General features: G+C 41.3%; 1 protein-coding gene across 1 annotated transcript in view; it reads left to right on the top strand.

Moving 5' to 3' along the window:
- Positions 1–16,766, top strand: part of LOC103514143 (dynein heavy chain 5, axonemal) — a 65,363-nt gene that overhangs the window by 35,178 nt on the left and 13,419 nt on the right. Inside the window, exons 35-50 of the mRNA XM_026827186.1 lie at positions 192–525; positions 835–1,002; positions 1,429–1,538; positions 1,801–1,923; positions 1,971–2,042; positions 2,484–2,614; positions 6,440–6,588; positions 8,091–8,260; positions 8,621–8,847; positions 9,224–9,342; positions 9,439–9,542; positions 9,960–10,158; positions 10,512–10,657; positions 10,943–11,158; positions 13,559–13,728; positions 14,175–14,270. Of these exons, the coding sequence (XP_026682987.1) occupies positions 192–525; positions 835–1,002; positions 1,429–1,538; positions 1,801–1,923; positions 1,971–2,042; positions 2,484–2,614; positions 6,440–6,588; positions 8,091–8,260; positions 8,621–8,847; positions 9,224–9,342; positions 9,439–9,542; positions 9,960–10,158; positions 10,512–10,657; positions 10,943–11,158; positions 13,559–13,728; positions 14,175–14,270 (2,534 nt within the window). The remainder of the gene's footprint in view (positions 1–191; positions 526–834; positions 1,003–1,428; positions 1,539–1,800; positions 1,924–1,970; positions 2,043–2,483; positions 2,615–6,439; positions 6,589–8,090; positions 8,261–8,620; positions 8,848–9,223; positions 9,343–9,438; positions 9,543–9,959; positions 10,159–10,511; positions 10,658–10,942; positions 11,159–13,558; positions 13,729–14,174; positions 14,271–16,766) is intronic.

The raw sequence follows: 16,766 nt of genomic DNA on the forward strand, positions 1-16,766 counted from the left end.
CGTATTCTAGGCTGCAGGGTTCATTATGTAGTAACAATCTAAGCAAGGGTCTTTTTATAATTGCAAATTTCATTTTCAAAATATTGTACCTAAACATAAGACCTTATTTAGACTGCGAGAGTAAAAGAACTCTTCAGTCTCATTCTGGTAGTATAAGCAGGGTATATTCTAATTCTATTCTATACTTTCAGATGTTAATACTACTACAAGGCCTCGTACCCACCTCCACTCCCACGGTCACCGAGGCCGAGAGTACCGAAGAAGGAGGCGCCCCCTCCCCCGCCCCTCTCGAAGAAGACGAAGAAGCCAAAAGCGAGCAAGACTTGTGCACGAAACTGTCACCCGAACATTTGCATCGGCTGTATGTGTTCGCTCTCGTGTGGGGGATGGGAGCTTTCCTGGAGCTACCGGGGCGAGTCAAGTTTGATTTGTTTCTGCGAGAGAAGTTGGCAACACTGTTAGATTTGCCATCGAACGCTGGAGATCCACAGGCAACAGTGTTTGACTTCTATGTTAACGATGAAGGTAAGGGTCAATACCTGGCACCCTAGTGACCCTAGTTAGCTTGATTGGTAGCGCGTCAGCCTTGTAAGCGCTAGGCTGCGGGTTTGATTCCCACCCGGGGTGGATTTCATTCTGAACGGATAATGTTCGTTCTCGGAACGGCTGGCTTTCTCCTATCCTGTCCTCCCTCCCTCTTCTATTTCGGGACGATAAGACCTTAGCAATTGCAATTCTCTCTATCAAACCTCTTGAAAAAATAAGAATCTCTTTAAAGGAGTTTAACTCTTGCCTCACCTCAATATTTATACTCTCCTAATACTTTCATCTTAGGAGGTTGGGAGCCTTGGTCCTCCATGGTAAATACATACAGTTATCCTGAGAACTCTACGCCTGATTATTCTAGTATCCTGGTACCTATTGCGGATAATGTTCGAATCGACTACCTAGTGAACTGTATAGCCAAACAGGAGCATGCTGTTCTGCTTATAGGAGAATCAGGCAAGTTATAAGAACTTTTTTTTTATCTTTGGAATAGAACATTAACAAGGGGACTGCACATTAGACGGACCAGACTGCATCGGACCAAAATGGTCTGGGGGAAATCCGAAGTGACTACACATTACATGGACCAGCGGACCATTTTCAGACTGTTGCGATCGGTCAAAGAGGAAGGTTTATTCGAAAAAACAATATTGCGAATAGATTAAACATCATAGAAAAAAATAGTTGTACCTACCCGTAGATGGTCCGCCGGACCAAAAGTCAAATGCGTTTTGATTTCTCCAATGATCTGGTGGGGCTACAAATTTGGTCCGCCGGACCTAATTTTAGACTACTCACTAGTCTGGCGGCCCAAACTTTTGAACCCGTTAGGTAGGTACCCTTCTCTAACTAGGTATATCCGTGAAATCTTTGTTCCCACAGGTTCCGCAAAGACCGTGATGATGAAGGCATTCATGAAGAAAGCCAATCCTGACCATTATCTATCCAGGAGTTTTAACTTTTCCAGCGCCACCAGCCCTTACCAGTTCCAGGTAATTTGGTTTTCAATATATTTCTTCACTAGTCCTTACCAGTTCCAGGTAATAAGTCCTTACCTGGCCCCCGGTAATAAGTCTCGTGTATGAATTTTCCCTCCTTCTTGGCCCCCCACACAAATCTAAAGTTGTGTCTGTCTAAACATAGTCGGCGGCTGTCGATTGACATCTATTGATGGTTGACTGGAAAAAAGCTACCCCGTCCAAACTGTCATTCGAGCAGGATAAACAAGGTATATTCTAATTATCTATTTTTCAGAAAACCATAGAGAGTTACGTGGAGAAGAGAATGGGCAGCACATTTGGTCCTCCCAGTGGCAAGAAGATGGTTGTGTTTATTGATGATATTAATTTGCCCGAGATAAATGAATGGGGAGATCAGGTAAGTTGTTCCCTTCGACATAACAGAAAAGTTAGGAGATTGCTCAGTTTAATGAAATGGTGCGAGGTGCCGGTATGGATCTGGTGTTCTTCCCTGACGCTATGGTACATCTTGTCAAGGTAAATAATAAATTGTAACTTGGTATTGAATTTGGACAGAAAAAAAAACCCCAAAAATTGGATAATTATTAATTGTTAATTTATTATTGCAATTGTGTCATCGCAACTTTATCGTCCCAAAATAAAGTGATTTGACCGCCCCTCAGAACCTTTCCACCGCCCAAAAGTGGGTGATATCGCCCCGCTTGCGCATCGCTGAAGTAAGGGAAGTATATAAATTTACCATCCCTACACCGTTGATATAGTTACAGAGCTCCATAATGTTATCGAGTCTTCGATAATGTATTTGTCACAAATGTTGATCTCCGAATACACTACGCAAAATTCCATGATTTGACATGGACCCGAACCACTAACCTCCAGATCCAAAGTCCATAGTGCTAACTAGAGTACTAGACCACTGAATGCTTAACCCAGGTAATTTCTCACGTTTCGTTTCAGATATCCCGTATTATTCGTCACCCTAGAGGGAATGTTATGTTGATAGGAGTGGGAGGCTCAGGCAAGCAATCCCTAACCAAACTAGCCTCGTTTATTGCGGGTTATAAGACGTTCCAGATAGCTCTAACCAGGTAAGGTTGCGTACTGATAAAAAGAGTGGGATTCTCTTCAAAAGTCCAGATACTATAGGGGTAGGTGGTCTTGGGATTTCAAATCCGAAACAAGCCAGCGGTAATAGCGCGTTGCATTCACTAGTTCTCAACAGATCAATGAAGTTGAGTAACGTTGCGCGTGGTTGGTATCTGGTTGGGTAACAGTCAGGACAAATACTTGCTGCTAGTCCCACTTAGGCTGGGTAAGGTTGTGTGTAGATGGTTGCAATCCAAGGAAAATGGCACGGTTTAAAAAGCCCTAAGCAATGCAAGTACTACCTAAAGGGCATTAAAAAAAAATCCACACAAGCTTGGTATTTAGGGTAGTAAATAAATGAATGAAAATACTTTATCTGTTTTTAATTACCCAGGTCCTACAACGTTGCCAATTTCCTGGAAGACATCAAGCTCCTATATCGAAGTTGTGGCCTAGGGCTGATAGAGAAGCTGACGAAAAACGCCGACCCTGTCTGTACACGGGGAAAGCGACGAAAAAGGAGAAGAAGAAATATTGGTACGAGACCTTGTAAAGACTGCTGGGGTAAAGGGGCTTCAGTCCCATTCGGGCAGGATAAACAAGGTATATTCTATTCTATTTCCTTTTCAGAGATGCTCCAGAGCCTACAGGAGAGGAAGGTGAGGATGCTGACATGGAGTTACCCAAGGTAAGTAGCCTCCGTAGCCCAGTAGGTATCACACTAGGCTTGCCCTCCGGAGGTCCCGGGTTCGATTCCCGGCGGGGTCGAAGTTTTTTTGGCCCTGTGCTTGTAGTTCGGGGTGCACTCAGCCTCGTGAGGACAAGTGAGTAGCTACTTTAATCGAGTAGCGACCAGTGGCGGCATTAACAGTGTAAACTGATGATGAAAATTAATAGTCAAGGAGGCACTTAGTAATGCTGTGTTAGCCACAAAAGTTGTGAAAAAGCTCTCTGCTTTACCACATAGATTCATGATTCGATTTGAATTACCCAAGGTGCCCACAAAAGTTGTGGAAAAGCTCTCTGGTTCACCACAAAGATTAATGATTTGATTTGATTTGATTTACCCAAGGTATACGAGCCTGTGTATGATCTAAATGATCTACGAGAGAGATTGGATATGTTCCTGGCTCAGTTTAATGAAATGGTGCGAGGTGCCGGTATGGATCTGGTGTTAGGAGATTCTTGTCCCTCGGAACTCGGAAAGTCATCCGCCTGTAGCGTTAACCTCCTTCAAAAAGATGAGTGTTTCACCGCAGTTTTTATTTCGTAGCAGAGAAACAACTGCTTACGAATGCTTTAGACTCATGTGGTCTGCGTAACATGCCTAGCCCGCAGTATGTCAGTCCACGAACACAGGATCCGTTCCAGCCATTTCCCGATATTTGACTCCGAGGTTTTGTTCCACCAGATTCAACACTTCGTCATCAAACCAATGCTTGTCTGACATGATGGTGAACCTGGAATAAAAACACAAGAAGGACATACTTACGTAATTATGATATCCTAAAAGGAAGCAACCTCCCTGACGGATATGATATCCTAAAAGGAAGCAACCTCCCTGGCCAAGTGGGTATCACACTAGGCTAGCACGCCGTAGGTCCCGGGTTCGATTCCCGACGGGGTCTAAGTTTTTCGGATCTGTGCTAGGAGTTCGGGGTGCACTCGATTTCGTGAGAACAAGTGAGTAGCTACTCTAGTAGCGACCAGTGGCGGCATTACCAGTGTAAATTGATGATACGAGTAGATGAAAATTAATAGTAAAGGAGGCACTTAGTAATGCTCTGATACCTATAAATGTTGTGAAAAAGCTCTCTGCTTAACCACAAAGATTCATGATTTAATTATAATGGTCTTAAAGTTCTTACCTGTCTGAGAACACTCGCGTCACTTCGTGTTTCCATAGCAACATGAGTACCTTCTCCGAGTCGATGACCGTACTTAGCGTGCCTACCATACCTTGCCAGATCCTGGATAGATCTCGTAAACTAAACACATAGTGGAACTTGGCTGGAGTTGGGAGCAGCTGAGCCTGAAAAACAAAGAATTCGTATAACACTTAAAATACAAAATTGTAAAAAAAAAAAAAAAAAAAAAAAAAAAAAAAAAAAAAAAAAAAAATACATAAATGGGGAAAAAATTATCTTCTTTTATCCGTTTAGGATAAAATCTGCCTCGGGCGATAATCGAACCCGCGGCCTAGCGCTTACAAGGTCTACCTTCCACTCAAAAGTCTATAGTTATTTCACTAGACTACGAAGATTGCTAAAGACCACATGAAAAGTAATATTGAATTGAATATTGAATATTATGCTATATTTTTTAACAATTTAAATTTCAAAAAGTTATTTACCCGAGTAGATTTCCACAGGAGTCGAGTCAAGGGTATAAGTTGTTTGACCAGGTTTCTCACTTCTATGGGAAAACCTCGCTTGGCGTTATAATGGCCCTCTCCTATGACACTGAATATGTTATCTATCGCCTTGTCAGACGGGAGGACGCAGTTGAAAATGCAGAACTGACGCTTCAAACGGGACGGAATGTCGTTACGACCGCCACCTAGCGAGAGAAAAACGAAACAATTCACCTAAAGGTGTGTCCACACATAGTTCACCGGCCGTCGATCGATGTCGACTGAACCGTCCACACTGCCTTGATAACATAGATTGAGCTCGTCGATTGACGGCCTATCGACTATGTTTGGACACACCTAAATAACCTGAAGAAATGAAATATATCAGAGGGAGACACATGCTTATGTGGGGCTTTACAAGATATGGACCACTTACTGGTCTGTCCTGATCTTGAGACACCCTATACACAATAAGATCTCATAGCAGCCAATGAAACCGCAATCAAGACTGCAACACACTGGCGCCATACTTGACGTTGACATTGGTTTTTTCGGACGCGGAAAGTAAGTAAGTACCTCAGTTGTCCCTCAGTTGTGCAGTGGCTGGTAATCAGGAGAGCTTGGGTTCAACCCCAATCAATCCTATCTAACATCTGGCCTTTCTTATAGAACCCAACTGACTTTTGAAATTTTAATAACCAAATCATCAGTTACAGGGTCCCAAGTGATCCTTTGGAAAAGGAATTTTTAATTGAATTTACCATTTACAGGGTGGCTTACCTGGTTGTGCCATAGCAGCTACAAACTGCACATCTATGAGCGTGGTAAACTCGCCTGGCTTTTCCAAACTATAAAACCCCTTCATGTTCATAGTCTGACGAACAATCTCATTGGTTACCTGAAAGCACCAATTTTCTCCACTTTCACCAAGAACTTAAATCTATTTCTATTCCGATGGTTAAATTAACCAGAGGGTTAAACATCCGGCCAACAAATAGGTGGGACACGGTTAGCCCAGTGGTAACGCCTTTATTTTCGATTGCAAAACAACGGGTTACTTCCCAAATGTGAAATATTGTGCCTCTTATAGCCCATCTGATGACGGACATACTGCGGGCTAGGCATGTTACGCAGACCACATGAGTCTAAAGCATTCGTAAGCAGTTGTTTCTCTGCTACGAAATAAAAACTGTGGTGAAACACTCATCTTTTTGAAGGAGGTTAACGCTACAGGCGGATGACTTTCCGAGTTCCGAGGGACAAGAATCTTCTAGCTTTTCTGTTATGTCGAAGGGAACAACTTACCTGATCTCCCCATTCATTTATCTCGGGCAAATTAATATCATCAATAAACACAACCATTCCTAAGCAATGCAAGTACTACCTAAAGGACATTAAAAAAATCCACACAAGCTTGGTATTTAGGGCAGTAAATAAATGAATTAAAATACTTTATCTGTTTTTAATTACCCAGGTCCTACAACGTTGCCAATTTCCTGGAAGACATCAAGCTCCTATATCGAAGTTGTGGCGTTCAGGGCAAGGGCACGACGTTTATATTTACAGATCTGGATATCAAGGAGGAAGGATTCCTCGAGTATTTGAACAATATCCTTTCTTCAGGTAAGAAACTATCACTCGTATTTACGAACAAGAATGATCGTTCTTAGATCAGTCTCAAGTCAAAATTGACCAATCAAATGCCTTGAGACTATGCTTAGCATGAACTTAAGAGCCAGCATTTTGTTCATAAATATGGGTGTATGTGTTTAGACCCGAATATTGAGTATGATAGAGGGAACTGTAACAACGGAGGTCTTATCTTCCTGAATTCGAAGAGAGGATAATATAGAGAGAAGCCAGGAGTTCCGAGAACGAATGTTATCTGTTTCGAATAAAGTTGGCCCCGGGTGGGAATTGAACCCGCGAGCTAGCACTTACAATACAGGCGTGGTACCCTCCAGGCTAAGCCTACCTGGCTAAAGATTGATTTTTCCCGCTCAATCACAAACGTAGATTTCCAGGTCATTTTTTTTTTTTTACATTTTTAATAATTGTTGAATTCTTTCTCTCTCTACGCTTTCTTCTTCTTGTTCTCTGTCACTTTCTACAATCTATAACTGTCTATTGCTTTCACTTTTGCTTTATTTTTTCTTATGTTATTCTTTCTTTAGTTACCGTCACCATTGATATTAGTAAGGGTCTTTTTCTCAAGCGAAGTTTTTTTTTACTATAAAGAGGGTTGAAAATATAATAAAATGCTAGCGTAGATTCTCGGGGGAGGTGGTAGCTTCCACTGTTAGGTAATTAGATGATACCTAAATTATGGTTACCTTTGCTCAAAATTTCCGTCTCAAAATTTTTGCAGTATTTATTTTTTGCTATCTTGTGTTTAGACCCGAATATTGAGTATGATAGAGGGAACTGTAACAACGGAGGTCTTATCTTCCTGAATTCGAAGAGAGGATAATATAGAGAGAAGCCAGGAGTTCCGAGAACGAATGTTATCTGTTTCGAATAAAGTTGGCCCCGGGTGGGAATTGAACCCGCGAGCTAGCACTTACAATACAGGCGTGGTACCCTCCAGGCTAAGCCTACCTGGCTAAAGATTGATTTTTCCCGCTCAATCACAAACGTAGATTTCCAGGTCATTTTTTTTTTTTTACATTTTTAATAATTGTTGAATTCTTTCTCTCTCTACGCTTTCTTCTTCTTGTTCTCTGTCACTTTCTACAATCTATAACTGTCTATTGCTTTCACTTTTGCTTTATTTTTTCTTATGTTATTCTTTCTTTAGTTACCGTCACCATTGATATTAGTAAGGGTCTTTTTCTCAAGCGAAGTTTTTTTTTACTATAAAGAGGGTTGAAAATATAATAAAATGCTAGCGTAGATTCTCGGGGGAGGTGGTAGCTTCCACTGTTAGGTAATTAGATGATACCTAAATTATGGTTACCTTTGCTCAAAATTTCCGTCTCAAAATTTTTGCAGTATTTATTTTTTGCTATCTTACGGCCGTTTCTCTATTTTCACCTTTTGCTCTGTATCTGTTTCTTTTTCTCTCTCTAACTCTATTTCTCTTCTTCCTCTCTCTGTCGTTCTGTCCCCTCCTCCTCCACACACAGGTGTCATTTCCAACCTCTTCACCAAGGATGAACAGCAGGAGATCATATCTGAGCTGACGCCCATCATGAAGCGAGAAAACCCAAAGCGAACTCTAACACATGAACTACTCATGGAGTATTTCCTCTACAGGACGTGTCAGAATTTACATGTGGCTTTCTGCTTTTCTCCGGTGAGTAGTTTTTTTTCCAGCGCTAGGCCGCGGGTTCGATTCCTGCCTGGCGCAATCTTTATCGAGAACAGATAATGTTTGTTCTCATGACGGTTGTTTTTATCCCATCTCGAAAACCCCTTCTCTCTTCGATTTTGGGACGACAAGATCTCCGTTCTTGAGGTATTTACAAATATAGTCGACCGGCCGTCGATCGATGGGGTAAAGGTATGTTGTCGAGACAGTGTGGACTTGTCAATTGATGACTGGTCGACTATATCTGGACACTTCACAGTTGCAAAAAAAATCCGAGGGAAATACCGAAACCCTTTGCCTTTAGTTTTGCCAAATCATTATTCTTTCTATCTCAATCCCCTCTAGGTGGGTGAAAAGTTCCGGAATCGTGCCCTTCGCTTCCCGGCCCTGATTTCCGGCTGCACCATAGACTGGTTCCAGCCCTGGCCCAAGGACGCTCTGGTCCTGGTGGCCAAACATTTCCTCGCTGACTATGAGATAGAGTGTACGCCGGAAGTGAAAGGGGAGCTAGTCACAGCGCTGGGTTCCATACAGGACATTGTGTCTCATACGTCACAGGAATACTTCCAGAGGTGAGATTTATCCTTTACTATAAACGTCAATGTTTAAACTTGGTTTAATTCTAGGATTAAACAATCTAATTTATTAACCCCGGATTTTTCAGTCAGTCAAGTAGCTTAACCAAATGGATCAAAACATGAGTTAGGTACACATTAGAGCTGCCTGGAAGGGACTGATCAGAAACGCCAACCCTATTAAAGGCTAAGAAAAACAATGCGAGAGTGAGAGTTAAACCAATTGAACTCAGCTTTGGTCCGGACCGTAAGACATTAAAGTTAAATGATATTAAAATTGATACCAAAGTGTGTCTCTGCACATTTAGTGGATGGTAACCTTATCATCCACTAAATGTCCACCATCCACTAAAGAGTTAATCATATTCTTCAGGTACCGTCGTGCTACTCATGTGACGCCCAAGTCCTATTTGAATTTCATCGGTGGATACAAGACCATATACCAGGCTAAGCAGAGAGAACTAGGAGAGGGAGCACTGAGAATGGATACAGGTAATTTAAACATTTCAAATCTGAATCTTTAGGGGTAGCCGACCTATGAAGGCGAGAAAATCATAAAATGTCTTTATTTTCCTGTGTTATGGATAGGTCTGGCTAAGCTGGAAGAGGCAAGTCAGTCAGTGGAGGAGTTGAAGAAAGATCTGGCTGTGATGGAACAGGAACTAGCTGTAGCCTCGCAGAAAGCAGAGTCGGTGAGTGAAACATAATGAATAGTTTGCTACAGAATAATATTTCTAGTCCGGGGAAAACAAACCCTTTTTTAAAGGAGAGAAAAAAAAATGTTTAATGGAAGAAACCTAACAACACAACGGAGGTCATACCGTCCCAAAATTCATCAGATTTTTTTTAGGAGGTTTAAAAGAGGGAGCTGTAACAACGGAGGTCTTGTTGTCCCGAAATTGAGATCAGAAAGAGGACAGGATAGGAGAAATCCAGCGGTTCTGAGAACGAATTTTATCTGTTTAGTATTCGCCTTGGGAATTTACCCCACGACCTAGCGCTTGCAAACCAGGCGCGCTACCCTTCCAAGCTTACTAAACTTCAATAAAAAAAATAATTACCTTTGTCCATCAGTTGGTTATAAAAAATCAATAACCTTTGTCCATCAGGTTCTAACAGAAGTAACAGAGCGGGCAATGCAGGCCGAGATATACAAGAACCAAGTGATGAAAGTTAAGGAGAAGGCCGAAGCTCTAGTGGCCTCCATTGCCAAGGAGAAAAATAAGGCCGAACTTAAACTGGAAGCGGCCAAACCGGCCTTAGAGGAGGCTGCGGCCGCTCTTAATACTATCAAACCGGCACATATTGGTAAGTCTGTTTATCGGTAATATCTGTATCTTTAATTCTTTACCCTCTTTCTTACCTGATTGAGTGCTAACCGTCATTTAGTAGGTACTTTTCGAGAAACAAGGAGTTAAAGTTGAGAACAACTGTACAAAAGTTCAAAAGTGATACGGGAAATAGGCAACGCTCTACATCACTGAGATGTTAAAAAAACCCCCTTTTGATGTAAAAGATTTTTAATCTTAAATTATGGGCTAGTAGTCCGCTCTGCTATGATTCTACATACCTACTCTTGATCACTTTTCTTCTTATTTATCAAATGCGAGGACATAGTAAGATAAACATAAAATTGATCGGTTTTATCTACTCATTTTCAGCCACGGTACGCAAGCTGGGCAGACCTCCTCATTTGATCATGAGAATCATGGATTGCGTCCTCATTTTGTTTCAACGTAAATTGCACCCTGTATTTCCGGATGCCGCTGCACCCTGTCCCAAACCCTCTTGGGCTGAGTCACTCAAGGTACAGAATAATCGCCTGGGGCGCAATAATTTTAAATTCTTTTGATTTAACTATAGTTTCAAATTTATATATATTTTGAGAAAAAATCACCTTGAGTGGATTAAGTTATTCGAGGTTAAAGTTCAAAGTATGGCTTCTAATGTTATCCAATATGAAAATTTTCCAAAGTTGGAAAGTTACTTAGCTTAAGGTAGAGTGAAGCTGTAAATCCTTTTCTCGGTTCAGAACTTGATTAATTTTATGTTCCATCGATTGTATTCAAACCCGCGATCTCTCTATTGACAGATGATGGCGAGTACCACGTTCCTCCTGCAGCTGCAAAACTACCCCAAGGACGTAATCAACAACGAGATGGTAGATCTGCTCACTCCCTACTTCAAAATGGAGGACTACAACATGGACACTGCCAAGCGAGTCTGTGGCGATGTGGCAGGGCTTCTGTCTTGGACCAAGGCGATGGCTTTCTTCCACAGCGTCAACAAGGAGGTGCTACCACTCAAGGTAAAATAGCGGGAGGAATTCTTTAAGAAAACAATATGATGTTCATACAGGAGAAATATCGGACACGGATAAGTTAAAAAAAAGATGAGTGTTCCACCGCCGCGCCGTTTTTATTTCGTAGCAATGGAACAACTGCTACATTAGACGCTTGTGGCCTGTGTCGTAGCATGCCCATCCCGTAGTATGCCTTTCTGGTGTTCTCATGATTCATGATAACCCAGAAACTAAATAGAAATGTGTCTCTTATTGCCCATCTGATGAGGGACATACTATGGGATGGGTAGGCTACGACACAGACCATAAGAGTCCAATGTAACAGTTGTTTCATTGCTACGAAACAAAAACGGCGGTGCTCCCTCATCTCCACTGCGCTAACCATTACACTCTCCTCTTTTTACTTTCCTTTTTTTTTCAGGTCGTGTCATTCTCATGGAAAAGTCAGATTTAGAAGCGGAACGCGTCAGTCTGTTTGAGTCCGTGATGAAAAATCAACGTAGTATGAAAGAGCTGGAGAGTAATCTGCTGCATAGACTAACATCCTCACAGGTAATAATAAAATAGATTTTGTATGGAATAGTAAAATGGAATGTGTAGTCATCTTTTATGGCGTAGTGGTAACTGGTAACTGCATTCGTCTTGTACGTAGGAGACCTGGGTTTGGTTCCTGGCAGGGTCGAAATAAATTTTCATTAAGGAGCGCGGTAACGCTCCGCCCCGCCAAGTCAAGAAAGTTTGACCGCGCTACTAGAGAAATACGCCACAGACCAAGTAGCCATTTTCAGATAGTTGTAGGGGAAAAACTACGTTGGTTATTGTTGTTGTAGCGGCTTTAGCTTTCGCCGAATGGTGATGGCAGATTAAAGAGAAAATATCTTTTTGTATCTGCCATACACATGGTCTCTACTATTCGTCCATTATAATGTGTTTAGACTTTTAGACTTTATTGGTTATAATCTTATAATTTATTCAATGTGCACAAGAAGTTATTAATAATAACAATAATAATAATAGACTCTTGAGTGGAAGGCAACCATTAAGGGGGAAATCATTGCTCAGAGCTATTTCTAACATTCAACCCTCTTTTCTTGGTGTGTCCTACAAAATATTCAATAGAAAATTGTGCTGTTCAAACTGCCAAATTCTTAAAATTATGAATAGTTAAATAAAATGCCTTCCTTGGGACTCGATCGCGCGCATTCCCGGTTACCAAGTAGGAAAAGATATTATACTGAATCCTGATTTCTTCTTTTGTTTTCAGATGGCCATCAAGTTTACCAATGAACCTCCTCAAGGAATTCGCGCTAGTTTGAAGAGAACCTATCAGAATATTACTCAGGTTCGTAACATCCCTTTTAATACATCCAAGCCCGGCTAGTTAGCTTGATGGTAGCGCGTCTGCCTCGCAAACGCTTGGTCGTGGGTTCGATTTCCACACGCTGCGAACTTTAAATAAGGTTCTTCGTTCTCGGAACGACTGGCTTTCTCCTATCCTGTCTCCCTTCTTCTCATTTTGTTTTTAGGACGATAAGAGCTATTCTGTTACAGTTCTCTATCAAATATTCCCAGTAGGTTAAAAGGCTCTCAATTTTCGAGAGCATTGTGGAGTCATTTTATCTCTTTTACCATAATGTGATTGTGTGACATTCTGTTCTAATATGACAGTCTAAAAATCTAAATGAAGCTCAATAAGGGACTTTTCAGTCCTATTCCAGCAGGGTAAACAAGGTGTATTCTATTCTATTTTCTCTCTCCCCCCCCTCCGTGCCCCCAAAGTAAGAAAGTGGGAGGTCCCATTCAACCTGCCTCGGTGGCGTTTGTTTGATCCGATTTATCTCATTTATTTAAGAATTTGACGACATAATACTGGTAACGGAGCGCTAAGTGTTGGGTGGTAGAGAACGCCTCCACCTCCGACGTTAACCTAGCCTACTTAGTGGTTAACTTACACTTACACTTTTGAGGCAGAGTATATTTACAACTTTTGTACGTGATATGCAATCTTACTTACTTACTTATCCTTGGCTGCGGCCTTAACGACCATATGCCTGTGTCACAGCAGCTGCCCATTCTCCTCTCTCTAGAGCCGCGAAGATCATGATAGCGCGAGAAGAGTTCCGGGCGGTTGCAGCACGAGGCTCAATCCTGTATTTCCTTATAGTGGTAGAGCCGCTTGCTTACATTCTTCCGGATTGATTCCCATGAGTTCTACATCCTTCTTGATATGCAATCAATTTCCATATTTTAATAATATTACTTTCTTTTTACACTGGTAATGCCACCACTGCTCACAAATTTCGGCTCCGCCGGGAATTGAACCCGGGACCTTCAGTGTTTGAGCCTAATATGACATCCACTCGGCCCAGGAGATTACTTTCCTATTCTATTGTTTTCTCATCCTAGGCTAATCTCGCCAAGCAAGAGGCCCGTCTCAAGATAGCCATGGATGATCTAGCCAAGGCCGAGAAAGAGCTAGCAGAACGCGAGGCGGCTCTTAATGAAGTCAAGGCACAGTATGATAATGCCGTGTCTGAGAAACAACGTCTGACCGATGCCGCCAATGTTTGCATTAGGTACATGGTTTGTTTTCAGCAATATATTCCACCAAAATGTTCTGATCAGCTGATTTATATGGGATTTCGTTCCAGTTAAATTTCCTTTTCATTGGCTTTTATAAAATGAACTGTACTACTCAGGAAAAAGAGTTTGGATAGAGGGAACTGTAACTGCTAAGGTCTTATTGTCCAGAAATCGAAGAGAGAATAATAGGTTAGGAGAAAGCCAGCCGTTCCGAGAACGAATCCTACCTGTTTTGGAAAAAGTTCGCCACGACCGCGACCTGTCTAAGCTAAGCTACATAACTAGGCTGGTTAAAAATTAGTCCTTTTCAGAAAAAAAAGTTAATTCTTTTCAGGAAAAAAAAAACCAACATTAATTTATGGGTTTTGAGGCAAGCCCCAAAACGTGCCCTCTTTTAATTCGCGGGTTCAGTCTAACCATTGATACATTTTTCAACCAGGAAAATGACTTCAGCCAAGGCACTCATCAATGGACTAGGGGGAGAGAAGATACGATGGACTCTACAGAGTAAGGAGTTCAAGGAACAACTTGGCAGGTAAGAAAAAATGTCCTAATTACCTTCATATTTGGTTCATGTAAGAATACGTTTCAAATTTTCATTTTGTTTTAGAAATTAATATCGATCAAAAATGAGCACCTAAATACCTACCTGTAGCAAAGTACGTACAAGAAGTGGAGAAGATAAACAAAAATGTTTGTCCTAATGTTGTTTCTCGATTGATTAAACACCCAAATTTTAAAACTTGACCTGTACTTGAACCACCATTCTCCGGAAGTCACTATCCCACTGAGGTTACACAAAAATACACAAAAATCCCACTTTAAGGCTTAGGTCTAGGGGCAAACAGCCTTAAAGGATGGGTTGAGCTTATACGAAGTCTACCACTGAGGAGTACAAGAAGTGGAGAAGATAAACAAAAATGTTTGTCCTAATGTTGTTTCTCGATTGATTAAACATCCAAATTTGAAAACTTGACCTGTACTGGAACCACCTTCTCCGGAAGTCACTATCCCACTGAGGTATTCATACACAAAAATCCCACTTTAAGGCTTAGGTGTAGGGGCAAACAGCCTTAAAGGATGGGTTGAGCTTATACGAAGTCTACCACTGAGGATGCTTCTTTTCAATCTGTATTCGCCGTTTTGTAACTTGTATTTCCTGTTCTCAGACTGGTGGGAGACGTGGTTCTGGCCACAGGGTTTCTCTCCTATTGCGGTCCCTACAATCAGTCATTCCGCGCCAGAAGATCATGATAGCGCGAGAAGAGTTCCGGGCGGTTGCAGCACGAGGCTCAATCCTGTATTTCCTTATAGTGGAGATGTCCAATGTGAACGTGATGTATCAGAACTCGCTCAAACAGTTCCTCAATATATTCAACAGTTCTATTACCAAGTAAGTAATTAACTCGCTTTTTTTACTATCTTTGTCCGCTGATGTTAACACCAGAAGCGTTTAGCGTCAAGCGAAATCTGACGGCTACTTTGAGAGGGCGAGTTGTTTTTTGGCAAATGGTGGGTACAACTAGGTGTTAACGACAGATGTCATTAAAAATAAGCCTACCATATGCATCAGGCTTTAGAGACCACATTTCAATAATTCTCTTACTCTCCCCTCCACTGCATCAACCTCAGTAGTGCAGTAGTTAGCGCAGTGGACTTTGAATCTGGAGGTTGGTGGTTCGAGTCCAAGTCAACTCATAATTTTATTTTATAAGCGGGGAACGAAATTTGTGACAAGCATTTATGGTTAACACAATTAAAATGTCTTTCCTACTCTCCCCTCCAGGTCTACGAAAACCTCAGTGACGGAGGATCGTATCAACAATATTCTACGCTACCTTACATACGAGGTGTGGAAGTTCACTCTACGTAGTCTGTACGAACAACACAAACCCCTGTTCACACTCATGTTGGCTATGAAGATAGATTGTCATCAGGGCGTTATCAGCCATGAAGAGTTTATGACCTTTATCAAAGGTAAAAATGTGCTTGAATTCAGTAGACTTTATCAAATTCAATAACACACGGGTCTGTCTGTAAACAGGGAGGATACCCGCTTGAAATTTCCCTTGCTAAATACCACTCGTAAATTTTTTGTAGTCAAAACTAAATGTCAGCCCAAAAGCAAGCACCCCAGGGCGGATTGAGAGACTGACGAAGAACGCCGACTCCGTCTAAACAGGGGAAAAGACGAGGAAGAATTAAGATAGGTAATTTGCCATATTTTGACAAATAGGTAATTTGCCATATTTTAAGATAGGTAATTTGCCATATTTTGTATCTGTACAGCTGGCAATCCAGCTATTGTTCTCGTGACCAACCAACTAACCAGACTGGAATGTTTTTTTTTTTTTTTTTTTTTTTTTTTTTTTTTTTTTTTTTTCTTTTTTTTTTTTTTTTTTTGTCATTGGCTTTTATAAAATGAACTGTACTACTCAGGACAAAGAGTTTGGATAGAGGGAACTGTAACTGCTAAGGTCTTATTGTCCAGAAATCGAAGAGAGAATAATAGGATAGGAGAAAGCCAGCCGTTCCGAGAACGAATCCCACCTGTTTTGGATAAAGTTCGCCGCGACCGCGACCTGTCTAAGCTACGCTACATAACTAGGCTGGTTAAAAATTAGTCCTTTTGAGAAAAAAAGTTCATTCTTTTCAGGAAAAAAACCAACATTAATTTGTGGGTTTTGAGGCAAGCCCCAAAACGTGCCCTCTTTTAATTCGCGGGTTCAGTCTAACCATTGATACATTTCTTAACCAGGAAAATGACCTCAGCCAAGGCACTCATCAATGGACTAGGGGGAGAGAAGATACGATGGACTCTACAGAGTAAGGAGTTCAAGGAACAACTTGGCAGGTAAGAAAAAATGTCCTAATTACCTTCATATTTGGTTCATGTAAGAATACGTTTCAAATTTTCATTTTGTTTTAGAAATTAATATCGATCAAAAATGAGCACCTAAATACCTACCTGTAGCAAAGTAAGTACAAGAAGTGGAGAAGATAAACAAAAATGTTTGTCCTAATGTTGTTT

This window comes from Diaphorina citri, unplaced genomic scaffold (assembly GCF_000475195.1).
Source record: "Diaphorina citri unplaced genomic scaffold, Diaci psyllid genome assembly version 1.1 scaffold1089, whole genome shotgun sequence".
Classification (NCBI taxonomy): domain Eukaryota; kingdom Metazoa; phylum Arthropoda; class Insecta; order Hemiptera; family Psyllidae; genus Diaphorina; species Diaphorina citri.